Source organism: Salvia hispanica, chromosome 1 (assembly GCF_029641045.1).
Source record: "Salvia hispanica isolate PSC_SH4W2 chromosome 1, Shi_PSC_v1, whole genome shotgun sequence".
Lineage (NCBI taxonomy): Eukaryota > Viridiplantae > Streptophyta > Magnoliopsida > Lamiales > Lamiaceae > Salvia > Salvia hispanica.
In genome coordinates, this window is record NC_142692.1 from 3,732,518 (window position 1) to 3,758,842 (window position 26,325).

The following is a 26,325-nucleotide window of genomic DNA, read 5'->3' on the forward strand; positions in this document are numbered from 1 at the left end:
TTTCATTTTAGTCCGTCCGCGAATAGGAGTCCCGGTTCACTTTTACCATAAATGGTAATAGGGTCTCACCTTCAACTAACTCATTCCACTCATATTTTATTCAAAACTAATATATATAAGTGGGACATTTATTCCACTAACTTTTTTCCACCTACTTTTCTTAACATTTCTTAAAATCTGTGCCGCTCATATATGAGACTCCTAATGGCGGACGGAGGAAGTAGCTATCTATCTAGGTAATTTGCATGGGATTTTCTCATTTGTAGTTCAAATTTGGAATGATAACTCGTTAGAACAATAAAATTGGTGCTCTCTGCCGAGTAGTGGTGCACCTTTTGAGCAGCAAGAAATGATGCCTAAACATGAATATTTTTTGGCACTTTCCCGACCATTTCATTAATCCATATCTCTTCCTGTCATAACTAATTAATTAAATACATTGTAGTACTAATTATCAATTTGTACTAACTCTCCACCCTATTCTAATTAACATTGATAGTACAATGTATTATCTCTATAAATTAAAATAGTAGTGACACATAAAATAGGGTAGGCGTGGGCATGAAATTAGATTCATGTTATTGTCTTCCAAACATATCACAAACCCTCCAAAATAACCATCATCTTGCACTCATTTTGCCTCACAATCATTCTTTTTTTGTTTACCTCATCCGCATGATCATATCATATCCTCCCTCTCTCTAGTCTCTACCCACCCCCTTACTATATATATGTCTATATACATACTCACTCTCCTGTACAAATCCATCACACTTCGAATTTCACACACTACACACACTTACAGTTCTTCTTCGAAGCTCAGAACATCCTAATTCTTGATCATCGAAGAAAAAAATTATTCGATCGAATGGCGGTCTCCGGGTTCGAAGGCTTCGAGAAGAGAGTCGAGCTCCGATTCTCCGGCCACGATCCGAAGGCCGGAGAAAAGGGGCTCCGGCGGATTGACTTCTCTAAAATAGAGAAAGTATTGCATGCGGTGCAGTGCACCGTGGTCTCGGCGGTGGGCAACACGCGCTTCGACGCGTACGTGTTGTCCGAGTCGAGCCTGTTCGTGTACCCCACAAAGATCATCATCAAGACATGTGGGACCACACAGCTCCTCAAATCCATCCGTCCGTTGGCGGACCACGCTGCTACGGTGGGCCTCACCCTGTGCGGGTGCAGGTACACCCGCGGGAGCTTTATCTTCCCCCACGCGCAGCCGCACCCGCACACCTCCTTCAAGGAGGAGATTCTCTTCCTCGAGGAGAATCTCCCCGAGAATCTCTCCATCAAAAAGGCGGCGGTTTTGAAATCCAAATCCGCCCACAAATGGCACGTGTTCACCGCGTGCGACCCCACTGCTGCGGTGGACGCGCGCGCAGGGGATTATTGCGACTCCGGGTTTTTCACGGTCGAGATTTGCATGACCGAATTGGACCGGGTTCTGGCCAGGAACTTCTTCCGCCGGTTCAAGGACGGGAAAACCGGCGACTCGGCCGGTTCGGAGATGACGGACGTGACCGGTTTGAGGGGCGTGAACCGGCACGCGCTCGTGTGCGACTACGCCTTCGACCCCTGCGGCTACTCGATGAACGGGGTCGACGGGGCCCGCTACTCCACGGTCCACGTGACGCCCGAGGACGGGTTCAGCTACGCCAGCTTCGAGTCGGTCTACGTGGACCGGGAGGAGTTCATCGAGGCGCTGCAGAAGGTGGTCAAGGTCTTCCGCCCGGCCGCGCTGTCCGTCTCGACCACTTGCGCGGCCGGGCGGGAGGTCTGGAGGGGGGCCGCGAAGGCCCTCGAGCCCCTGGGGCTGAGGGTCCGGAGCCGCGCGGCCGACGAGTTCCCGGACGCTGGGACCGTAGTCTTTCAGACGTTCGCGGCTCGTCGGAAGTAGGCCCGGGGTGTCCACGTGGCATGTGAAGATTAGTGGGCCTAGGTGGAATTCTTTTTTCTTTTTATTTTTTTTACTCTTTTTTTTTTGTTAGGGGATATGAATATTGATCATGCATGCTAATTGATGTCATTGCATGGATGATGGGATCTCAAATGTGGGGTTGACTTTGTCTAGAAGAGAAATGTTGGCAAAAAAAAATAGTGATATAATGAAGGAAGGATGATGTGGGAATGTGGTTGTAGATGGTATTGGGTTCATCATAATATTGCACCCCACTTGAATATGGCACGCCTAGAACAATTTTTTTGAGATATAAGTACTATATTTATCAGAGTTAGTGGGGTTGGGGGATCTATGAAAAGTGCTCTAAATATATGTAATTTTTTCCATGTTTATATGAACTTTCTACCATCTCTCTCTCAAATGTTTTTCAGTTTTCTCTCCTTCCTAATTTAATTTTGTCCTTTCTTAAATGTTAGTACAAATTCTTACTACAATTACAATCCAAGAATCAAGATGATAAATTATTACCCAAGAATCAAGATTCATATAATAAGAAAAATGTACATTAGTGCTATAAAATAGACAAACTTCCTTAAGGAAACACATATATATATATATACAAGTAATTGATAACCCAAAATAATAGCTTTTCGATTTGAAAAATCTAGTTTTTATACTCGAGGTTGTTAATTATAAAGGTTGCACCTTTGGCCTTTGGGTCTGACTAAATTACCACCAAAAGATTTGATTATGTTGTTTTATCGGTTTTGGGACCTATTCTGAATAAGTGCATTTTATTTATACGGAGTATTGAATAGAGACATTAAATTCAACTAAGTATACTTCTAAGTCCAAAAAATAAAAGACATAAGGGTCATTTAAATTATGAAGTTTAGTAAAATTTGGATCAGTTTCGTAACGTTTAAAAACTAAATACTAAATCATAATTTGATTTTTTTAAAAAAAATTATTCATCTGAGTGCAAAACATCTTTGATGATGCTCAAAACGACATTATTCGATTAAAATGAAAAAAGAAATACTTATTTTTATTAAACAACATCGTTTCGAACATCAACAAAAACGTTGCTAATTTGCAACAAATGTATCAATCGACAAATAAACTAAACTTCATGATTTAATACTGTATTATGTTTTCGAACGTGATGCGACAAACCAAAATTTTATCAAACTTCGTAATTTAATTTACTATTTTCACAAAAGCAAAACATAATCAATACATGCATATTTATGATGAGGTGGAGAGTGCAAAATTCTCATATAAAAACTTTGATGGGAGACAGTTTCGGATTATTTTTTATTAAATGGAATCCTAACTAACTAAAAAAAGGTCAGCGAGCATGCTCTAAACAGTGAATCAAAATCTTTAGTATGTCAGTTTCAAAAATAAAATATTGATCAAAATGGGCTCCCCATGCCACTTGTTTAATTAACCTTCAACCCTATATGTTTTGTGTTTTGAAAAAAAAAATTCAGTTTGCATGCATGCATGCTTTGGAGGACCAAGTGTGCTGAACCATGTAATTATAAAAATGTAATGTCAATGTCTCCAAGAAAATGTAATAATGAACTTAAAATCATGTACATGCCAGTCGAATATATTAGGTATTCTATTGTAGGTATGAATGCAAATTATTACTATTATTTTTAATAATTATATACTCCATATGCATTCTAATGTAGGTATGCATGTAAATTATTGGGTGACATGTATTTAATTTGGTGAAGCATGTCAAGTCTTTTATGTTCCGCATTAATATGATTCTGGCGGACAGACAAAAAAGAAAATTAGTGCCAAATAATAACGAACGTAGGGAATATATATTTGTTCTCTTGAATAGTATAATTGGCAGTGAGAAATTAAATAATAAAAAAGAGTTAGATTTGCATTTGTTTAATGTTTTATTGTGTTCGGTTCTTCGAAATTAAATTGTTTTGAAATTGTCTGTTCGTTGAGAGAGGACTCCAGGATTAGCTTAATTTTGTCTTAGGGAAAGGATATTACCCGAGATTGAATTGATTATAGGGGAAGACATGTCAATTCGAGGTTATCTGAGATTAAGTTTGTCAAATAGGAACGACGATCCTCATGTGTTAATACTAATCGAGCAAATTCATAAAACTCGAGCAAATTCATAAAACTCGTTTCTATCTAATCTATCAAATCGAACGCCAACGGCTTACAGAATAAATCTATTCGATGTGGTTTGACAAGAGATCATGAAGGTTTGACGCTCGAGTATATAAAAATTGAATTTCAATACCGTTTAGCTATATTACACATAATTTCTTTGTTATTAAGATATAGTAGAACAAAACACAAGTAAATAATAAAAAAACAGCCTGCGTTTCATGCCCAATTTAAATACTAATAATCGAAGGCATGCGCATAAAATTATGTAAATGGCATCTTACTAGGAATTCTCTCTAACTAATAATTGAATAATATATGTTGACTGTAAATTGATTTGTCTGATTACAAAATCAAGCCTATATATGGGCCGGTTGTTAGGCTGGCTTTGGGAAGAAGCCCAATGTTCATAATTTCATTTCATTATAATTCGTTGATCTGTTATGCGAAATTAATTAATTGAAATAGCCCATGTAGAAAGTGGATATCAGACCATAAACAAAATTTAATAATGATTTTCGCATTTTCGGACAAAAATAATTTCGATTAAAATACCTATACTTTCAAAGATGATTTTATTGCACTATAGGTTTTTTTTTCCCCTTACAACATAGCATTCCTATTAAGAGAAAGAGAATGATACTATGACAATCGACTAATCGAGTATCACAATGTCAATTTAATCATATTCATAAGACATTCAGTCACCATATATGCTAAGTATATTCCCTAATTAAGTAAGTACCAGAAATTTCAGTATGATTCATAAAAAGGCTCATAAGTAATCAATAGATAATGATTGATCTCATTTCAAGTCAAATTGTATTCTCTAGAACATATCTCATATTCGAATATTTGAATATTTCATAAATATAACAAGTAATTAGTACATTCTTAACGCGTTATCAAATTTCACAATATTCTTAGTCAATTATCAGAGCAAAAGTCGCAAAACCAAGCATTCTTGAATATGTCTAGTTTTGACTAGGAATGTCGTTGGTTCAAGAACCATTGGATTTTAAACCGTAACCAACCCGGGAAAGTAAATGAAGGTTTTGGTTCTGATTCAAAATAGCTAATTTATGGGCAATTTTTGCTGATCTTATTTTTTTTCAAAATCATCAGTAAACCATATGTTACGGTTCCAACAATTTGGACTTGGAATCGAACCAATAGAACCACAAATGCCAATTTGAATTCAGTCTGTGCAGGGCGATTTTGATTTAGAAACGAAACTATTGGTACGAATCTAATTTTAACCAACAACCTAGTTTGAAGTAAGCATCCCTACTCTTGAGTATGATGTCTTAGTGACAAGTTACAACAAACAAATTAACATAAGAGAGATAGAAAGAGTCTATCTTGTTTTCATACTACAACCAAAACATGTGTAAGCCATAGACATGAGCATGCCAAAAGCCACCTTTGAAGGAGAGATTCTCACAAGAAGGAAAGTTGTTTAGAAGAAGAAGACAAAAGGTATGCAAAAACATGTGGAACACTACATGACAACATAAATCTAAACATGCATAGATGCTTTTGGAGACAATAAAGATAAGAAGTTTTGACACTTGAAAACACTACGTACGCCTAGATACATCGTTTCACCCAAACTTTCATTTAATAGGTCACTCAACAATTATATACATCTAGTTTCAATAAATTGGTCAAGATTCAATGTCTGAGAGAGAAACTCAATGTAGATTTAAATGAAGACATTGTCTTATTTCCCTAGCTCGGATGTTCATTTACTGTTTTTTGGGTCATACTACCTTTTTGTATTATTTTGGAGCTTTTTTATTGAGTTTAACAATCAACAGTAACTAGGAGTACTATAGAATATCTTGGTTTACCAAATATGATTTGTCTATTCTATTGTATCACTATAATATTTACATATGATTTAATTAATAGCAACAATATAAGTATGATATTGTATTATTGTGTATATATTGTTTTATACCGAACTATTGATTGTTATGATTTTGCAACCAAACTATTGATTTGTTCTAATTTTGCAATCGATCAAGATTTCAACGTCAACATAGTTTGATGAGTTACTTACGTGATACTATCGATTGTTAATGAAAACGAAATCACTTTTTAGGTAACAAAACGCCCTCGTATTATACTATATTATATTTAAAGAATTTCATTTTTATTTGTTGAATAAGATGTATATTTAAGCTGTATAAGTAATAAAAATCTTGAATGGTTGTAAAATCAGAATAACTCAATATTTTGATAAATTTGTAATCAGATTTTGAAATTAGTATGCAAAATTAGATATTGGCAAGAGGTTATAAATTTTCTTACAAATATCCCTATAATTTTAATGATTTAAGGTATATGAGTTAAAAAATATAATAGTACTAAATGTTAAAAAAAAAAAAAGAACTCTTTGATTTCTTAAATAATTTCAAAGATTATGATAAGACTAATAGAGTAATATCCAACACACGAATGATTAAATAAAGAAATGAGTAAGACTTTTATTGACTCCTCCATTTATCATGATTTTGATAGAAAAAAAAGCTGTTTCAATTTTGTGCAGAAAACATAAAGATCTTGAAATAAATACTCCGCATTTGTAGATTCCATTGATTTTGATTTCTCAGGCAAAGCAAAAAAGTGCATTCTCCTTCGGCGGAACCCACAAACCCTACCCCACCCCCTCCTCCTTCTCCTTCAATTTCAATTTCAATTTCAATTTCAATTTCACACAGAACTCAGCAATTTACGTTTGTTTAGATAAGGGGGAAAAAGCAAATAAAAGAGGTGCCTTTGCTTGTAAATTAGGGTTGATTCTTGGGATTCATTATTGCCCTTTTTCTGCAAGCATGAGTCTTCTCCATGTCAACTCAAAAGAATTCTTTGTCTCTCTCTCTGATCATTTCTTGTTGATTGGGTTATTACAATCTTGATTGCGAGATTTCCTCAAAAAAAAAAAATAACTACTTCTATATTGGTCAGAGGCCCTTTTTTTCGGTTAGCTTTTCAATTTCAAGAAACTGCCGGTTGGGGTTTTATTTCTCTCTCTATGCGGGAAGCCCATTTGAATTTCTGTCAAGAGCCTTGATGATGTTGGATTTGAAGGTGGCATTTTGCAGCAAGATTGTTTCTTTTTGTGGGTTTAGTTGCTTTCTTCATGCCTAAGTTTTTCTCAGGGCTTTCGCCCATCAATTGGTGTAGTAAGCGCACTCCTGGGTTCTTGAAATTCCGGTGGAAAATGGGTTGTATTCAGACGAAATGCTGCCGGAGATACGCGGTTTCGTCTGACGGAGATAACAAGGAGGAAACCGGCATTTATCCGGGTCATAATCCTCATGTTATTGCGAATCCGTTTCTTAGTGTTGTTGATGTTCCTTCTCATAATCTGAGGTTATCCTACTCTGTGATTAGCCAGCGTGGTTATTACCCTGAAACCCCTGATAAGGAAAACCAAGATAGCTATTGTGTGAGAAATAATATTCAGGGTAACCCCAATGTGCACTTCTTTGGTGTGTTTGATGGTCATGGTTTGTGTGGAACACAGTGCTCGAATTTCGTGAGGGATAGGCTCATTGAGATCTTGTCGAATGATGCTGCATTGTTAGATGATCCGGTCAGGGCTTATAACAATGCGTTTATAGCAACGAATGAGGAGCTTCACCATAGTGAGTTTGATGATTCCATGAGTGGCACTACGGCCATTACTGCTCTAGTGGTTGGGGATAAGCTGTATGTGGCGAATGTGGGGGACTCGAGGGCTGTTTTGGCTGTTAAGGAAGGGGATCAGGTCGTTGCCCAGGATTTGTCGTATGACCAGACTCCGTTTAGGAAGGATGAATGTGAGAGGGTGAAGCTCTGTGGGGCTAGGGTTTTGAGTGTTGATCAGGTGGAAGGGCTTAAGGATCCTAATATTCAGTCGTGGGGGGATGAGGAGACCGATGGCAGTGATCCTCCGAGGTTGTGGGTACAGAATGGCATGTATCCTGGGACTGCATTCACACGGAGTGTTGGTGATAACATGGCGGAGAAGATAGGTGTCATTGCTGATCCAGAGGTTGCTACAATACAGCTTACATCTTCTAGCCATCCTTTCTTCGTTGTTGCAAGTGATGGGGTTTTTGAATTCCTGTCCAGCCAGACAGTTGTTGACATGGTATGTTGCTTTGTACTAGTATATAGTTTTGCCAATTATTTCTCATTAGAGTTTGTAAATTTAGAGTACATTCACAGTCTAAACTCAAGTGATAGACACTAGGCTCTGTTTGACAAATCTTTACATATAGCTTCTTTTTAGCCTATGCTTAGAGACACTCTGTATATATTATTTTGCATTGCATCATATCTTGACACGAACGATTAATATTATGCGTGCAGTAAAGATTTTGATCTTTGTCCTAAAAAATATATGCTGTCTATGCTTTTTCCTACAAGAATACTTAAGCTTTGCGTCTAATACTAGTAGTAATTTTCACTCGCCCATCTATTTGTTATTCAAGTCATGGTTTAGCAGCAGTCTCCGGAACTCATGCCTTCATTGAACTCATTCTCGGCATGCTGCATACCTAGCAGCTACATTATGTATCCTATAGTTACCGATCTATATCTTAATAGGTGGGAACATTTGATTGCTATGGCATGTATAATAAAAGATTCATATCATATGTATCTCGTTTACATTTCTATAATGCAATTGAACCTATAATGTTAGTTGTGTTCCCGCAAATAAGACTACATCATTCATAGAGCATCGCGATGGTTGCTACTGTAGTTAGATCCGTGCACAGCTGACTACAGAATGTCCTTCCTTTATGTGACGTCGTCTGTCTATCCCAACTGTGCAGGTTAACAAATATGTGGATCCCAGAGAAGCTTGCTCTGCCATTGCCGGTGAATCATACAAGTTGTGGTTAGAGAATGAAAGTCGGACGGATGATATTACGATGATCATTGTACACATTAAAGACTTGAATACTGATTTATAAATACTGTGTAAATCATGGGGTGTACTTTTAGTGGGATCATGGGGCTTCTCAATTCTTAATACCAAATTTACTTTGGTTAGTTGGGGAAATATTTTGGGTGACTATGTGGGAGAAATGTAAATGATTCTTATCTGAGCCTTATATGGCATTGGTGCTACTAACCAAGTGTTGGTAAATTCTGAAAAATGAATGTCCAAATTGCAACTGCTGTCACCTTATATCCATTCTAACTCTTCTTGATTTTTATGTGTTATTTCATTTTCCTTATTATATTTTTGTGCAAGTAATTTCAGTATGTGATGAGAGATAATAAAGCTGGTCATGTATGAAATATAATGAAAAAGATGTAAAATAAGCAAATAGTCTGGTGACAAGGATCAGATATAAAAGTTGTTGCTGTCTAGAGATATACAAGCTATTTCTGGTACAAAATGCTTTTGTATTGGCACAAAAAGGGGGCAAGATACAATCAAAAATAGACAGACAACTTCTTTTCAATCATGTTTTGGATGATATTACATTTATCCAATAATTCACTAAGTTTATCAGCATCTTTAGGAACTTTAGAAGAGGCGGTCAGCAGTGATCTATCATCGTTGTTTTGTTCGACTGCTGAGAAATCACAACCCGTAAACATGTCATTCTGTGGGCTCTTCTCTTCTTCAGTTAATGTTACCTGGTCACTTGAAGATGGAATATCAGCAGAATCAGAAGCCAATGGTTGAAAGCTCTCGAAAGCCATATGATTCGACTCGAGTCCTGTAGGGCAACAGCCAACTTCAACCAGTTCATCAAGAGATGGCTTGGGAAAGTAAGGAGGTAGAGTAGTATCTTCTGATTCCAATCTATAGAGGACTTCTGAACTTGGAGGAGACGAGCTAGGCAGTGGCAGGAGATACGTTGAAGACAGTTCTTCGCTATTTAGTTTCATCAGCCGCCAGTTGAATATCCTTCGAAAAATTGAAAGCCACCTTGGAATGATGTAATAGGTAGTATTGTGAAGCTCAAGTGAGGTGCAACTTTGAAGCAACATAGATGCCTCGTTTAGGGCCATGGCTTCTCCCATCATCTTACTAGCCTCTGTTAAATAGTTTACCAAACAATTTTCGAACCGCAATTTCTGGTTTTCCATATCACCTCCGATACCAAGACCTTTAGATAACCACCACAGGTCATCCTCCAATGGAGGGAGCTTGCAGTCATTCAATGCAGACATCAGCGTTTCAGTTCTTGAAGCTGAGCTCCATCCTACGCTTGGTAAGTACAGTTTTGCAGCCATGAACTCATCACTGAACTCATCAAGCAGGTCAATTTCAGGACAAGGCCAGCCAGTTGGATTTGCTCGGGCTGCCGTAGACACTTCATTCAAGGTTTGATCCAAAGCTTCATTGAAGATTGAAATGCAGTCATTAGGTCCTACTCTGTAGATGTCCATACCATCAAGAACTTTAAGAGTAGTGTTCAAGTGGGAGAGAACCCATTCACGAGTTTTTACTCTGCTAACACTGATCTGTGGTGGAGATTCACAAGCCAGCCATTCTAGTCCTTCTCTTAGACATTTGTCACTGAAAAAACCACCCAACCCTTGCATTTCGACATCTTTAAGAGAAGCAAAGCAAGAAACAATCACCCTTGACTTGTCAATGTCGTGGAGCCCCAAAACTTTAGCTATGTTAGAGATGTCAGATTCATCATTGTCGGAGCCACTGAGTATAATAAGGGGCACGCAAGAACCAGAAGGTAAGAGAGCAACAATGTCATGAAGCTGCTGCTTCTGGAGTTCTAGAGGAATCCCTTCAGATAAAAGGAAGAGAATCGCACTTGCTCCTGTTATCGACTTATTTATATCATCAGAGTTTGTGCTCTTGATAACTGAAAAACAGCAGGTCGGGTCATCATCAGATTCGCTAGGGATCCAACTTCTCCAAATCGCAAGGTCAGGAGATGACAAAATCAGATCATCCGAACAATCACTGTTGGCAGGCATGAGCTTGGAAAGCAACCATGAACCAGCAATTGAGAGGTCATTGGGAAGCCTAGGATTTCCTTGATGCAGAGTCTCTTCCTGTGAACATAGAACCAACTTCCAGCAGATGCATTTGGCATCTGGATTTTTTTCAAAAAGTTTAGAAGCAACCACATCTAAAGGATTCAGCACCGACCACGACCTTTGTTGAGTTTCATGTCTCTCACGCATGACATGATCAATGTTGAACGTCCCAGAGATGCCTGGTTGCTTTAGAGAAAGGAACAATAAGAAAAGGACATTAGTTATCATTGGAGACAAATATTGTTGGTGTAAATTGAGAGATTTATGATGATTCCTCTTGTAAACTAAACCCATGCTCTCATTGAAATCATTTTTTTATAAACCAGAAAAGTGAATAAAAGCCCAGGTCATATGCAAATATTTTCAGTTAATATAGCCACAGCCAGAGAAAACCTAAAATTAGTGTGGTAACCTGTGAACAGTATCCATCATAGTTTTACTCTGATTTTCCTGGAGCAGAACCAAGCTATAATGTTCAAGAATTCAGTTTACAACCACAGTTTTTATTCACAATCCAAAAAGTCCAAGATTCCTGATTTATCTGGATGCTTTGAACATAAAACTAACACGGCTGAGCCAGCAGTATAGACCTAAAATGATTAAAAAAAAAAAATTCTAAACAGCTATAATGTTGACTATTCAAGACAAGCTCACAAAAATACTCACAACTTCAAGCTGCCAAATTGGTGGGCCCAACGAAAGCAAATCCCTTGCAGCATTTGCTGTGAACTGTTTGTGCTCGCGCAATTTCCTTCTATTTGTGGTACGACGCTTCCATATCCTGAAAAACGAATGGGTAAGGGAAAAAATCCAAATAAAAAGACATTATGAAGCATCCAGCAGAGAGACAAACTACAACCTCAACATCAACCTAAGTCTGGCTTCCAGGACTTCTAAATCATAATTACTAGTCGTTGCTTCATCAGTTGTATCTTCTTCCACAACTTCTGTTAGTTCTTCATCTTCTATGTCTTCAGAGAAAACAGGCTCTTCTATTGGAGTAGAAACAACAGAAACATGAGATGCAACAGGACCTGTGTCTACCTCAGCAGTCACTTCAGTGATTGCAGTCTGCAGGGTGACTGCCGGTGTTGCTTCCAAGTCAGGTTTCATTGATCTACCAAATGATATCCTAAAAGCAGGTTCAAACTTGAATTTGTTTTCAGATTCAACAGCACTGGCATGAGGTTTAGGGGAACTTTTGGAGAAATCTGATACTACCGATAGACCAGCTGAAACCTCCTGAACCTCATGTGGAGTGGTTCTTTTATCTGGTGTAAACGGGGAACTAGAAGATTTATGCGTTGGCTTTTGCATATTAATTTTTGGAGATAAACTGGTAACTATGTCGTGCATTTCCCCATCATGGAGCTGAGGAGTGCTGACAGCTACAGTAGGTAAAGCTGGCCTTGGGTGAGGATCCTTCTTTAGCTTGAATTTTATTACTTCGTTATCAGCATATGATTCGGTTTGTGGAGGAAACATGACATCAGTGACAATCATCCTTGACCTCTTTCTCTCCACAAGCTTAGATCTCTTAACAGGAAAGTCACTCTCGACATTGAAAAATGCATTTTCCTTTACCATGTACGGTTCTTCAAAATCCCTCATTGAAAAGCCATGGTACTCCAGAAGGTCTCCCACATCCTCTTCCTAATTTAACAAAGAATTAACGAGATGTGTAATTTCCAACATCTTAACAATTTCCAAAAAAATTGAAAACATACACAGACACAAACACAAACACACATTACCTCCATCCAAAGCCATTTTGCAACATGAGAAACGGGAATTCCCTGGTTCATTTGCAGACCAGAGTGCAAAGAAGCAAGAGCCTGGGTACGTAACTGGCCAAAGTAGAAAATAAATAAATAAATTACTATAATATTCCTTAGCACAAGTGCAAGAAAATGTTATCAACTGCAACAGCAGATTTTCCCGAGACTTAAATAAGGTCAGATATAATAAACATTAATAAAAGAAATCAAGTACACAGCATTTGCAAACCCTTTGATCAGGCATGTATTGTAAACTAACTCCCCGAGCCCTTGTTTCAAACGTATTAGAGAAGCTAAATACAATGCTGAAGAAAAGCAATTGATGCAAGTGCCTATAACTAAGCTTAAATTATTCAGTACAGTAGCAAACGACAATATGTTAACTTAGTTCATACCTTTGAAAAATGTGCATGCATTAAGCAAGCTTGCAGATAACTAGCTTTGCGGGCAAGCCTAAAGAAGGCAATAAAATTTCCTGTTCTGCAGGCTCTGTAACAAAAACAAAACAATGTTATTGATAGAGAACAATACTAACTACACAAGGTTATGGCAAAGAGGCAGCTTAAACAATATTCTGAGAAGGAAACCTGGCCACATCACGAGCAAATAACACTTCTGGAGTTTGCCGCATCTCTGGGGTCATCTTAGCCAGATCAAGTGACAGCTCTGCAGGTTCAACCTGGCATGATTTTCTTATTTGATGGACAGCAAGAAAATGGGAACAGTTAAATTATTTTCCATCTCAAATGACTTACTTTATACCCAGGATGCTTGTCAAGCTTAAGGAGTGCATAATAGCCTCTAAATTCTCTTTCAGATGGCACATCTATTCCTTTTTTTCTGTGATCATCGTAAAACTGAAACAACTCTACAGAAGTTTTGTTCATCTGCTCAATATTAAGATGTGCGTCAAATCCCTCAGAGAACCCCTCTCCTCTAGTATGTTCGCATAACTCATGCATGACTATTATGTGAAGTCTTATCTGCCACGAAAAATATAAGTGATAAGAGTTAGTTTCAATAAATCTATGAAAACGAAGAAGAATATAAACCATAAATAGGAGAGGGAGAGTGGAAGGCAATTAATAATGATTACGTTGGGCGGATAAAGCAACAGCAAGAAAAGTGATGAAAGATACTCCAAGTATTAAATACAACATTTATACAAAATGTGAAACAATTACAAACATCAGAAAAATCACATTCTTCGTCACCAAGTATTAAGCAGATACAGGAGAGTGTCCAAATACTTCAGAAAAAGAAATAGTTGTACATTCCTAGTTCATGAATGTGTCCAAACACTTCCTGCAACTTCGCACAGTCTAGTGAAATAGTAGTTACCAAAAGAATGTCAAATAGATTACAAATATGGGCTTCGGATCTATAATCAGGAGATGCAAAATACCATTTGCTCAAGCATGGTGATAGCCTCTAGATTGAAAATGTGCTGCATCCTCAAATCCATACGAATGGCCCGCATTCTATCCCATAAGAAATTATATAAGCCAAGAAATCTATCATCGTATGGTTCATCCAGTAAATTCATAAGATAGTCTATTGTCTTTTGCAAGATTGGCAATGGACGAATAAGCTCTGCTTCCCTCTCTGCAGTCCTAGTATACTGAGAAACAATAAGACAATGCCCATCAGCAAGTTCATGCAATTTAAATTTATTAAATAATAATGAAAAAGATGCCCAGCAAGTTCTATGTTGAAATAAATGCATATCCCGTCATCATTAAACAATAGTCAAAAATAGATCATAATACATACCTTTTTTACAGCAATATATTCACTGGTTATGTTCCTATCCCCATCCACGCGTTCATATTGATCAAGATCTCCTTTTCTTTCACGCTCAGATCTTTCAGACTCTGCCAGTTACATAATTTGGCATGAAAAATGGGTTTTGCTTCATAGTACTGGAGTTTAGTGAGTCATATTATTCACGAACATTCTGAAAACAAAATGACACTCCATAGGTTGCATGTATGCTTTACTGACATTAAGATGAAGCGTGTTCCATGGGCCAGCAGTTGTGTTGCTTTCACTTATAAAATGTAGATGTAATAGCAAGTAAGGAGTATCTGTGCACCATAACTCAGTCATAATGTAAAAAACTTGCATGGTGACAAATTGCAATAGGTACCTGGACACATATCTGGACATAATCCAACTATACTAGTGGACGATGATGCGCCTTCATGGTCTGAGAAGGCATTCCCACTGGAAGAATCCACCATCATATCCGTTTTTGGATCCCCAAAGAAACTTTGCTTATCCGGTAAAGACAGCTGCTGACTCTTGGCTGGATCCTTTTGGTTTTTGACAATTGGATGGCTTGGCACTGGTTGGCTTAATTCATCCTTGAAGCGAGCCAAACGCTTTGCTTTTGCATGCATTTCTCTACGCCAACTTATGCAGCTCAGTTCAACCAAATACTCATATTATCATACAATATCAAAAGATGAATATTTTACCGCTCAATCTCCTCTTCAGGATCCAAGTTCCCCTGAGACACTAGACCAGGTGAAGTTTGACGGGGTATCTTGGTTCTTTTAACAGCTGGAACCCCCACTGGCGTGTTTACATCATGTTCAGCATTCATGGGTTGTATAGATGTTGGAGACGGACTTCTTCTTTGGAAACCAGGGCCTCTGAATGGAAATTCTTTCTCAGTAAATGTGGAGAAATAAGGTACGAAATTAAGAAAAAATGCAGTAGGTTTAGAACCAATACATATTATGTCACAGGATGAAAATGAAATCACTGAGATATATCTATCTAATAAAAATATACATACAAATATTTTGAGGAATGCAACCCCTTCTCAATATACATGAGTCAAAGGCAACCTGCCTTGACCTTATGCAAAATGAAGGATGGTACAACACAAGATTATGGAACAAACTATAATTCTCACATCCAAGTGTTATCAAATAAATGTTTGGTCCAAGAATATAAGCACAAAGTCGCCATGATAAAGAAAGCTCAGAGTCATCATAATATCAGTATGCAATAACTGATTTACAATATAAAAAGTTGGTGAAGTAGGGATGTACTGCTTTATTTGAGAAAATATCAGCTCATACGGAACCTAGTTATGTGACAATAGACCTAAGCCCAGCAGTTATTAAGAGTGTTATAGCCAGATAAACAATGCAACACTGAATTTTAAGTATGAACCAAAAGAATACTTCTGCAACAAGACAGAAATTTTTATACACATTACTCACATGAGGACATAATATATTGTGCATAATCAGAATCCATTTACTTGATACCGGGGCAGACATTTATTCCCCGCGCTTTCTGATTGAGTAAATTGGAAAGTTGATGAACTAAAAGATGCTGTATGTTCAAATTTCTCTCATACCTTTTGTGAATGTCAAAACCACTGGCAGGATTCTGTGCAAAATTTCCATTGGGAGATGGAATTGTTGGAGACCTTGTTCGTTTTGGAAGTTGAACATCCCCATGATCGGGCTGAAGCTTTCTTCCAGGTTGATACGAGCCCTTTGTTGTCAAGACTCCAGGTACATCTTCCCGAACCAGTGGAGTGGTAGTGTTCATGGGGGGTTTTGATTGATCAGCAGACATAAAGGGAGAGGGAAATGGCCTGTTTAACAAATCAAAAGCATAAAGATTTGGGATAATAAACAAAATCAGTCTTTCAAAAAATCTTGATATCCCAATCTTGATGTTAAGTTGCTTACCTGAAGGTGTTTGTTGGGAGAATACAAAATCAATCAATTCTAAGCATTATTAACTACGAACAGTATCCTAACAGAACTTGTGTGGTATTAAATGTTAAGTTGTTAATAACCCCAGCCCATGTTTAGGGAATTATTTTCTGTTTTGAGTGTTAGTTGTAAGAATTGCTTTACAAGAAAGGGAAGGTCTTTTGAGAAGAGAGATAAAAGTGTAAGTGTGTGTGTGTGTGAGAGAGAGAGAGACCAGAAATGTTTTCGGTTACCTCTGCAATTGTTTCAAACATCCCTAAACTGTAAATGGGTCCCACGGCTCATCTAAGAGATTCCAATTAAAATCCTAATAAGTGGAATACTGAATAACGACAAAATGGTAAAATGCTAAATGATCTCTTGGTGAGATGAGCTATAGCTGGACGTCTGATCATTCCTCCTTCAACCCCAACTCAAGACCTCTGCCCTTTGACTTCATTTCACCCCACATCATCGATCCCCAATTTCTGGTCCTAGTTCATCTTTAGAAGACTATATTATAAGCCCAAATTTCTCTTAATCCATGACAATCTTTTTTTATCTCATGCTATTTCACTAAGTTCACTTAAGTACTCTGTTTGAAATTTGCCTATTCTGAAGCTTAAATCTAGTTCTAGGTGACGCATGCACAGCAATTGTGAATCAATACTGACAAATACAGAAAGTTTGCCAAAAGATGAAATGAGCTTTGACAGATAATTACTTCTGATTTCCTCCAAAGGGCCGAGAAGATTCCCTTCTGGGGGTGCTGCTCTCAAAATCCAATGGCGGTAAAGACATAGCCTCGGGAGCATCAAGGTCCCTATAGTCAACTAAAGATCTAGAAGAAATACAAAATATTAAACACAGTACTTGAATTGATTTGCAAAATGTGTTATTATATCACAAGTACGTTGCCTTCATAACATATATCAATAAGAAAGCTGCCTGTGTTCTACATTTCAATTTTTCAAAACTTAGACTTGCTAGAAATGTGCATGACACCCCAGAAAAATTTTAAAATGGTTACGACAAAGCTCCACCATCACTATTTATTCATAATGGCATAATCTCCTTATTTTCTGAAACTAGTAGAAAAACTTACAATATATGGGAAGCAATATAAAACAATTTCTATGCAATGACATAAAGGACCAAGGTTAAACAAATACTTGAGTTTTCATCACATATTTATGGCTTATTCTTTTTCTCTCTCATCGCCTCATGCACTTCAAGCTAAAATATGTACAGAATATACTTGCAAAAGTTAATTATCAAAACCAAAAAGATATTGTGTGTACAGCCCTTCAAAGCCAAGTATATGAGCTGCCAACTCAGACAAATTTTTTTCTTTAAGAACATAAGCTGGTCGAGTTTTTAAAACTATTCCAAGTGCTGTCTAGAGTACTCACTGGAGCACATCACAATATTGCTGAGAGAGCATACCAGAAAGCATTAAAATTCAAAGGTGATGTAAATTGGTGGGGGCTTGTTGATTTGTACTCTAGACTTTGATAAAAGATAGAGATGAATGCATCATTCTACCTTTCAATAAATTCATTTCAATAACATGTAAAATAACAAAGCCAAAGCTGATTGTACAACATATTATAAATAAACATCCGTTAACATGGTTCCATTTTTACAGTCATTTGTAGCTATGTAAAAGTCAATTATTCAGCTGACCTTTTCTGACCATCAGCACGAGCATTTTCAGAGGAAAACACTGTGGCAGTAGGAAATGTTGGGGACCGTGTCCGCTTTTGATCAGGACCATCTGCATGCTTGGTCTTAAACATTGGTCCAGGTTGATGAGTACCTCCTGTTGGAAATACTGGGGAAAGTCTTTGTGTTGCTGGTGGACTGACATTACGGTTTGATAAATTCGAGTTGTTAACCCAAATGGGAGAGACAGAGTGCCTACAAACAAACCCAAGATAGTGGACATAAATATATAGCATAGGGTAAAAAGACAATTTTTACACCACTAGTTAGCAAGTGACAACAAGAACTTCTTCAAGAACTTTGAGGCAAACAGCTCCAAGACAGGCTAAAATTTTCATTTGCATAAATCTCAGTAGAATTAACTGACTCATGTCGAGAAACCTGACACCAAGATGTAAATCCTTCTTTGACTGATAACTTACTGCTGAATATCTTGAATATGAGGACGCTGGCCACCAGCATATACATTGTTATGAGAAACTGGACGAGACAATCGCGCTCCATAAGGATCCATGTAATTCTGGTCACTAGAAGGCAAGGACAAATGAAAGCAATTGTTAGAAAGAGAACAAGATGTATAATTAAAAGTCAGAAGGTCACTTGTTGAAAAAAATACTTGCAAAAAAATGCAAAGATACAAAACTAAAGTGAGATAAATTTGTTACCAAGAAGAAAGAGTTCCATATTTAAACATAACAATTACCACCATAAGCACACACATTTTACAACTTGCTTTAGTGAAGAGATATGGAAATGGTCTCAAAAGTGCAGCCAATATGTGAGATTTCATACTCTTCAAATTATGAATATACTCAAACTGGAAGACTGGAACCAGAGGGAAAATTCCTGAAAGACAATGCAACTTACCTACTCAGGGGAATCCTGGATGTATTTGCAATGTCATGTGGTGACTGAATAAAAGGTGCACTAGTTCTTCTTATAGATTGGGCATCTGCAGTCTTTATAGGGCCACTGGGTCTTAAATGTCTTGATGGATCCTGCTGAAGATCAGCAGGAGGCCTTCGATATAGGGAAGCAGGATCTTTCAATGAAGATGCCTTCGCATCACCCCATCTCAAAGGAGGCTCATTGCTTCTGGAGAGAAATTTAAGCCATATAAGTACACTGTACACTGGATCACTACTCTACTAATAAACACAATAAGGCACCCACAATTGAATGGTCTTTGTACCCTTTTCAGAAAAAAGGTCATCTCCATGTTCCTGGTATCGCTATCAATTTCTAAAACCCTAGGCAATGTAACAGAATAAAAAAACAGCACACAGCACTTGAAGATAAAGCCAATGAAGTAAGTAAAAACAACATAGAGTTTAAAATGACGGTAATATTACTTTTGTATGACCAAAAGAGAATGAGTGGAAATAAATGGTCACGAAGATATGCCCTCCGAAGCACAAATATCCCTATAGTCAATTGAGGACCTGACCAAAGCACGCAACCAGGCCATGGAACATATCAGGAAAAGTCAGCTATGCAATAACTTTCTAAATGCTGAAATTTTCCAATACATGACAATGTTGTCAGATTTTGTGCCAGCAGCATACAGATATTAATACTTAAAAACCATTGCCGTTTCTCATATGTTTAAATAATGTCCCAAACCTACTTCAAGTAATTTGTAGCTCTGTGTGACACTGTTCCATGATCCTTATGCACCACATGATACAGAAATTTAGTTACCAACTTACCATTAACTAAATCCAAGCCAAAACTTTAAATTATCAGTTCATGGTGCATTTTATTCTGTCACTCGTAGCTCATAACAACCAGGAAAATACATTCCATTGACAAGTCCAAAACCAGAACAAACAAATGCATCATCTTTACCTTTGGTCACTGGATTCAAGTTTGTGACGTGGTTTATGATTTTATAACTTCCCTTCCCTCTCACTTAAGTTTTTATTACATAAACAGTTTAATTCATAAAGTTCATACCACCAAAAAGTAACTCGTCTACATATTTCTTTAAAAGCTAATATAACAAAGTAAAAACCTAGACTGACAGAGTACATGCCGCTGTGAAGGCATTGCAGAAACTTCAGAATGAATAGGCAATTCAAACCAAAGTTCGAACCGAAATTCCAAATCTCACAAATTTGAAGCTCAAGCATAACACAAAAACATTCAAAAGAGGCAAAATCAAGTCTTTATCGGTTAGTAATTCTGTAGACCAACTTGGCACTCTGTACACTACGAAGCAAAGGCGAATGACACCAACGATCCATTACCAATTTTCCCATACCATAATCAGGGAAATGTGAGAACAGAATCAAAAGCATCGAACACTCACACTGCCCAATGTTTATTTTTTATTAAGACTATAAAAAAATAGGATGCCAAACAAGACTAACACCAGAGCTACTTTCTGCAGCTCCGCAGTGGGAAACATTATTTCAATACACAAAAATTTCAGCTGCGTGCTTGCCTAAATCTCAGTCCCTATAAACTAATGCTATTCATAAATCCAACTTAGATTCCGAATGGCAATAGAATAAAAAAAAAAAAAAAGAAAAACACGCACACACAATTTAGAATTACCTCGGCGAAACTGGAAATGGAGAAGAGGGGGGCGGCTGCCGAGGAAAATTTCCGAAGGGGGTTGGCGCCCCTGCACTTGGACCTGAATTCTTCCCAAATCCGCTGAATGCCATAGTTCTTCTCAACTCTCAAATCTTGTGATTCAACAGATGTGCAACAGTGTGCGTCTTAAAATCCAGCAACACATGTATGTAAGGAGTATCCTCTTCAGGTCCGCTAAGGAGTTTTTCAAATTGTTAGGGTTTTAAATTGGGGAAAGGGTCCTCGAGCTTCAGAAAATGATGGTTATGATTTATGACGACGCAGATTGCCGGACCGTACGACGTCGTATTGATCTCTCCTTCAACGAAATTCGCTATGGCAAATTGCTGAAATATTAGAAATGGGCCACTCACCCCTTAAAAGGCCTCATAAGGGGGAGGGTTATCCACACTTATATAGATAAGCTAGGATCATCACCAAGGCCTCATAAGGGGGAGGGTTATCCACACTTATATAGATAAGCTAGGATCATCACCAAGCCGATGTGGGACAATGATTTGAAGAATTTAACACGCCAGGATCATCACCAAGCCGATGTGGGACAATGATTTGAAGAATTTAACACGCCCCCTCACGTGTGGGCCGAATGACACATCGGACTTCCATCACGTGGGTAGGCAAGAGAAGAGATAAAGAGATAAACCATCATCGACTTGGGCCCTGCTCTGATACCATATTAGAAATGGGCCACTCACCCCTTAAAAGGTCTCATAAGGGGGAGGGTTATCCACACTTATATAGATAAGCTAGGATCATCACCAAGCCGATGTGGGACAATGATTTGAAGAATTTAACATGAAATATGGAGTATATATGAAATTTAGTCATGGTGAAAATTTTTGTTAAAATTAAATAGTGATAAATAATGAATTAGACTATGCCACTTAGTACTACTCCATTTATTACAAAAATTTAGTGGTTTAAGTATTAAAGACGTGTTTGAATTGTTAGAAACCATTAGAAAAATGTAACATAAGGATTTATTATCGGAGTATACTTGATTCCCAAAAATCACTTTACTTGAAACCAAGAAATAGGGCAAGAGGTCCATCTTGGTTGAAATTTACCATATTCAAGTAGAGAAAACTATCATGATTATGACCAGCATTTTTTTTATGAGATATGCATCTTTCTCCTTTCTTTTACAAAATCAAAATAAGTCAGATACGGAGTCTTATTCTCTCAATTCCACAAAAATATCGCATTCTTTCTTTAGCATGAAAATTTATAGTATTGTGTTATTTGAATGTATAGAGCGGATATAAAATAAAGTAAGAGGTCTTTTTTTCAAATATGTCATTCTAAGTGGGACTTATGATATGATCATCGTAAATTGATTGATGGGCAATAAGGAATCAACTTTGCAAAAATTGCGGAGACTTGATGTAGCTTGATAGGTGATCTGTTGGATAAGATGAGAACGATTTCAAGAACATGGACTAGTAGAATGACGACACAAACAAGTATGATTATTCATTTGATAAATCGAATAAATTTATTAATTGAAATTTGATTAATGGTCATTGATATACTTAGAAAGCAAATCAAAGACAATAAATACTGGAGTACTAGCATTAGTCAACAATTTTCTGTCTATTATTCTATTAGGAGAAAATTTTAACTGATAAATAGAAAACAATCAAAGTCAATTAACTACAAAAATTACTTTACAAACTTACCATTTTTATTCTCCACTATGACTATCTCACATTCCGAAAATAAAAGCATATTATAAGAAAATAATGACAAAAAGAAGAGAGAATTATGTATAATTATGACATTAGCATATGAATCGTGAAGCCGTCCACATTCATTTTCTCACTCCCCCAATTGAAAACGAAAATCTTCTCACTATAAAAGGCATCCCACAAATCATTGCTGCTGCTCACAACACTCACTCACACATCAAATCAAATCAATGGGAGAATTGCAGAAATCAGAGGAGGAATGGAAGGCTATTCTCACTCCTGAGCAGTTTCATATCCTCCGCCAAAAGGGAACTGAGTAATCCAACTTCTTTCTAATTATTTATCTTGTTTTGTGTTTCGATCGAAAGCCGAATGCTCACCCCTATCGTGAATGTTTTGGTTTGGATAGGCCGAAAGGGACGGGGCACTACGACAAGTTTTACGAGACTGGAGTATACAACTGTGCCGGCTGCGGAACCCCTCTCTACAAATCAACCACCAAGTTTGACTCCGGTTGCGGTTGGCCCGCCTTCTTTGAGGGGTTTCCGGGGGCCATCACACGTTCGGTTGGTTTTCCCGCGCCCTTGTAGTAACGAGGTCTCACATTCGTGTCTCGTTTCATGTGTGTTTTGTGTTTTCAGCCCGACCCTGATGGCCGAAGGACGGAGATCACCTGCACTGCGTGTGGCGGACACCTGGGGCACGTCTTCAAGTGGGAGGGGCAGAAGGTGCCGACCGACGAGAGGCACTGTGTTAACAGCGTCTCGATCAAGTTTGTGGCGGCTGAAGCTCCGTAGTGTGTTGCTTGATGGTGGGAGAGTTTGATTTCTTGATGGTTAGTTGTGTATTGGTGATGGATGTTATCATGTTAGTTAACATTGCTAGAGTGAGTATTAAGAATAAGTTGCTTGATTGTTGAGTGTTTTCTTAATGGAAAAGCAGACATTGGTTAAGAGTTTTTATAGTTTAATTTGATCATTTTCTAATTACTATATTTCTTTGCAGAATTGGTGCTGATATGATCTTACTATAAACATAAGTAAGAAATAAATCAATACATGCTTCTACCTCAAAATCGAATAAATAAACTTATTTTCTACTCTGCTCAGTTATTTCTCCACTATTGCATGCTTTCATGAACTGAACTTCTGCACAGGAAAAAGAATAAAACAATAGCTAAGTATACCCAGAGAAACACTTAATCAGAGTTTTGATATATCTAAAACAGAAATATGCAACAATTTTGCTGCAAAAATAACTAAACATAATCATACCTTTTCTGTTGGAACTGAGAAGACACTCCTGCAAAATCAAACTTAAGGATGTTCATACCATTTCTTAAGCCACCGGTTCACAAACAACGCACACACCTGTAGAGTTAAGTAGACAGAGGAGCATTCTCCGAGCTGTTTGACATTGCAGTTCTGGTGGTTGCGAAAATAGTTTGCTCCGGCTCGGGCTTGAGCTAGGTTTAGCTGGTTCGTCCATCTCAGTGAATAATCCTTTCACAAGGATGGTAATTTCTTTTCAAGCTTTCCTTGGAGAAAAAACAATTCGAAGAAATTGGTGATAGTTAGACTTTAGAATATGGCTTAAGAAAGCTTAACAAAAGATATGGACTTAATTGAATCCTTAGGAGTTGTATGAGGAAATTCATGCATCGAATTCATTAAGTAGAACAAATCAACACAAAAAGCTAGGCCAAAGCATTGAGTTCCCAACTAATAAGAGTGTGAACCCGTCCCACAAGAGCTCCCACGAATCACAAGGGAAACAGAAGGTTTTCCGAATTGACAGCCCCAAACCAAAAAAGACATCCCCGCCACAGACCTCACCACCGAACTCATTTTGCAAGAAGATCTATACTTAGTTGTTGGAAGTTTTATACTACTACTTAGCTTTCCTACTACCCTTTGAGGTTTTACCTCAAAGCGTATTAACCTAAACAATATGCAGAACTGGACCAGGACCATAAAACCTAACAAGTAGAAACTGAGCTGATAGCAGTAACCTATTGCTAGATCGAGTCTCCAATCTCCAAAACACAAGTAGCCAACCTAAGCAAAATATCAAGGTATTGGAACCATCACATTGTCATTTCTCTAGTTCTTCGCATATAATATGGAGTAATAAAGTAACACTTAACGACAACCAAAGCAAACATCATATACACACCCACAGACACGTATATAGCCACATTGAATTTTCAACTTGGCAACATACGTATAAACAATCTCAAAACTTGAGGCTGAACACTCTCTGAGCTTCCTGAAAAAGACTGCAAAATACGTTGAACAATGGCAACATAAGCCGAACAAACCATATAGAGTAATTTTCTGTTTAAGTCATCTTGACAGTAGATTGTGTTGCACAATTAATACCAAAATTTGCAGCATACATATCAGAAAAATGACACTTTCAAAAAGTCAGAAATGGAATCAATCACAAATCATGTGTAATCAGGGCTCTACACGAACCGAGCCGAATACAAGCAAGCTTGAGCTCTGTTCACGACATTTACAGTGGGATTCAGCTCAAATTCAAGCTTTAAATCAAGCTCAGCCACACTAGGAAGTTGGATATTAAGCTCGAGCTTGGTTTGAGTTCAAAATTCGACAATTATTTGTCTATTTCAAGCTCGAGCCTGCAGTAAAAGATGTTATTCAAGCTCAAGCTCAGCTCCATGCCTAACTTTAGATTGTAAATTTATAGTAGCATTTGGCATCAATGCACAACACAAAAACGCAGCGAATCACAACAATTCAACAAATACAATGAAGATAAATTTCTTCAGATGCATAAAATCGGAATTCGAAAAGACGTAACATCAATTCGCATGCAAATAATCAGCGGAAAAAGAAACCAACACCAACCAGCAATACAGTAATGAAGTCGGATCAAATTTGATGTGTCTCTTGTTGCATACTAACTGAAGATTCATAATCGGATAGAAATGAAGCAATCGATTGACTCTATTTCTAAAAATCGAAGAAATGTAGTGATTATTCGCTGAAAGCTCAGATTTTTCCTTGGCAGATGTGTTCTAATTTCTTGTGAAAATCGATGGGGAGAAATGGTTAAAGAAAAACGATGGGTTTTTGCTCTGAATGAACCTTTACGACGTCGTATACCTGTCGCTGGAGGCCATAATTTGAACGGTTATTTACCTACTATCATTACATTTTTATAATAATTTTGTTTATTTATTTAACTAAATTTCTTCTGATTTTGTAATAATGGAGGATTTCTATTAATGTCGTGCTTACTTAAATAGCGGACAAATTGATGTTCCAGAGAAAAGATCTGCTGCACACCTTATTTAAGCGTTTGTGAGCGACTAGTATTCCACGTAGGATTCACTTCCTGATTTTTAGCAATTTCTGTTTATGAATTTCGGTAACTTGTTTTCTTTCCTTTTTTTATTTTTATTTTTTCTGTCCTTCAATTTATTCTTATTCATCGTGTCCTCCATTCTCTCTTTTGATTTCACTATATCTATCTATGGAATTTGATTGCTTGCATTCCAATTGAAATTTCAAATTTACAAATTCCTATTTGATACTAGAAAGTAGCATGCAATTTTTCATCAACATATGCATAGAAATTTCTAGAATTCCTCTCATATTCCCGCACCCCTGCCGTTCCAAATTAAATGATCTTAAATTGCTTCTCCCAAATCCGGAGCTGAGAAGATTGAGTACCAACAAGCAAGACGAGGAAATATTCAAGTCTGA

At 37.4% G+C, this 26,325-nt stretch overlaps 3 protein-coding genes, 1 long non-coding RNA gene and 1 pseudogene across 10 annotated transcripts; 3 read left to right on the plus strand and 2 right to left on the minus strand.

Annotated features, from left to right (window-relative positions):
- Window positions 1–567: 567 nt before the first annotated feature.
- On the plus strand, window positions 568–2,311 carry LOC125220067 (S-adenosylmethionine decarboxylase proenzyme 4 pseudogene; annotated as a pseudogene).
- Window positions 2,312–6,569: 4,258 nt separating this feature from the next.
- On the plus strand, window positions 6,570–9,251 carry LOC125224497 (putative protein phosphatase 2C 35). 2 transcript variants are annotated; one of them, XM_048127905.2, is made up of 3 exons: window positions 6,571–7,150; window positions 7,222–8,198; window positions 8,887–9,251. In XM_048127905.2, exons 2-3 carry the CDS (start codon window positions 7,284–7,286, stop codon window positions 9,025–9,027), a joined length of 1,056 nt encoding a protein of 351 aa, XP_047983862.1. In that variant the 5' UTR covers window positions 6,571–7,150; window positions 7,222–7,283; the 3' UTR covers window positions 9,028–9,251. The 2 variants fall into 2 exon arrangements, with proteins under 2 accessions (XP_047983861.1, XP_047983862.1); XM_048127904.2 differs by having other exon boundaries at window positions 6,570–8,198.
- A 102-nt stretch (window positions 9,252–9,353) lies between these two features.
- On the minus strand, window positions 9,354–21,214 carry SAC3B (SAC3/GANP/Nin1/mts3/eIF-3 p25 family). Of its 4 annotated transcripts, none has more exons than XM_048123853.2 (17): window positions 20,862–21,214; window positions 19,170–19,394; window positions 18,725–18,829; window positions 18,264–18,497; window positions 17,302–17,418; window positions 16,232–16,474; window positions 15,336–15,512; window positions 15,005–15,261; window positions 14,629–14,729; window positions 14,261–14,476; window positions 13,611–13,838; window positions 13,443–13,534; window positions 13,251–13,344; window positions 12,832–12,924; window positions 11,937–12,730; window positions 11,744–11,858; window positions 9,354–11,263 (listed from the first exon to the last, which is right to left on the minus strand). In XM_048123853.2, exons 1-17 carry the CDS (start codon window positions 20,972–20,974, stop codon window positions 9,497–9,499), a joined length of 4,971 nt encoding a protein of 1,656 aa, XP_047979810.1. In that variant the 5' UTR covers window positions 20,975–21,214; the 3' UTR covers window positions 9,354–9,496. The 4 variants fall into 4 exon arrangements, with proteins under 4 accessions (XP_047979810.1, XP_047979808.1, XP_047979811.1 ...); XM_048123851.2 differs by having other exon boundaries at window positions 19,170–19,397; XM_048123854.2 differs by lacking the exon at window positions 20,862–21,214 and having other exon boundaries at window positions 18,725–18,822; window positions 19,170–19,295.
- A 1,512-nt stretch (window positions 21,215–22,726) lies between these two features.
- On the plus strand, window positions 22,727–23,544 carry LOC125218090 (peptide methionine sulfoxide reductase B5-like). Its single transcript, XM_048119689.2, has 3 exons — window positions 22,727–22,907; window positions 23,001–23,157; window positions 23,233–23,544. Exons 1-3 carry the CDS (start codon window positions 22,822–22,824, stop codon window positions 23,386–23,388), a joined length of 399 nt encoding a protein of 132 aa, XP_047975646.1. The 5' UTR covers window positions 22,727–22,821; the 3' UTR covers window positions 23,389–23,544.
- Window positions 23,545–23,585: 41 nt separating this feature from the next.
- On the minus strand, window positions 23,586–25,739 carry LOC125218091 (uncharacterized). Of its 3 annotated transcripts, XR_007175874.2 has the most exons (4): window positions 25,465–25,739; window positions 23,962–24,128; window positions 23,866–23,893; window positions 23,586–23,739 (listed from the first exon to the last, which is right to left on the minus strand). It is a non-coding gene; the product is annotated as an uncharacterized LOC125218091 (long non-coding RNA). The 3 variants fall into 3 exon arrangements; XR_007175873.2 differs by having other exon boundaries at window positions 23,866–24,128; window positions 25,465–25,738; XR_007175875.2 differs by having other exon boundaries at window positions 23,866–24,123; window positions 25,465–25,736.
- Between the last annotated feature and the right edge of the window lie 586 nt (window positions 25,740–26,325).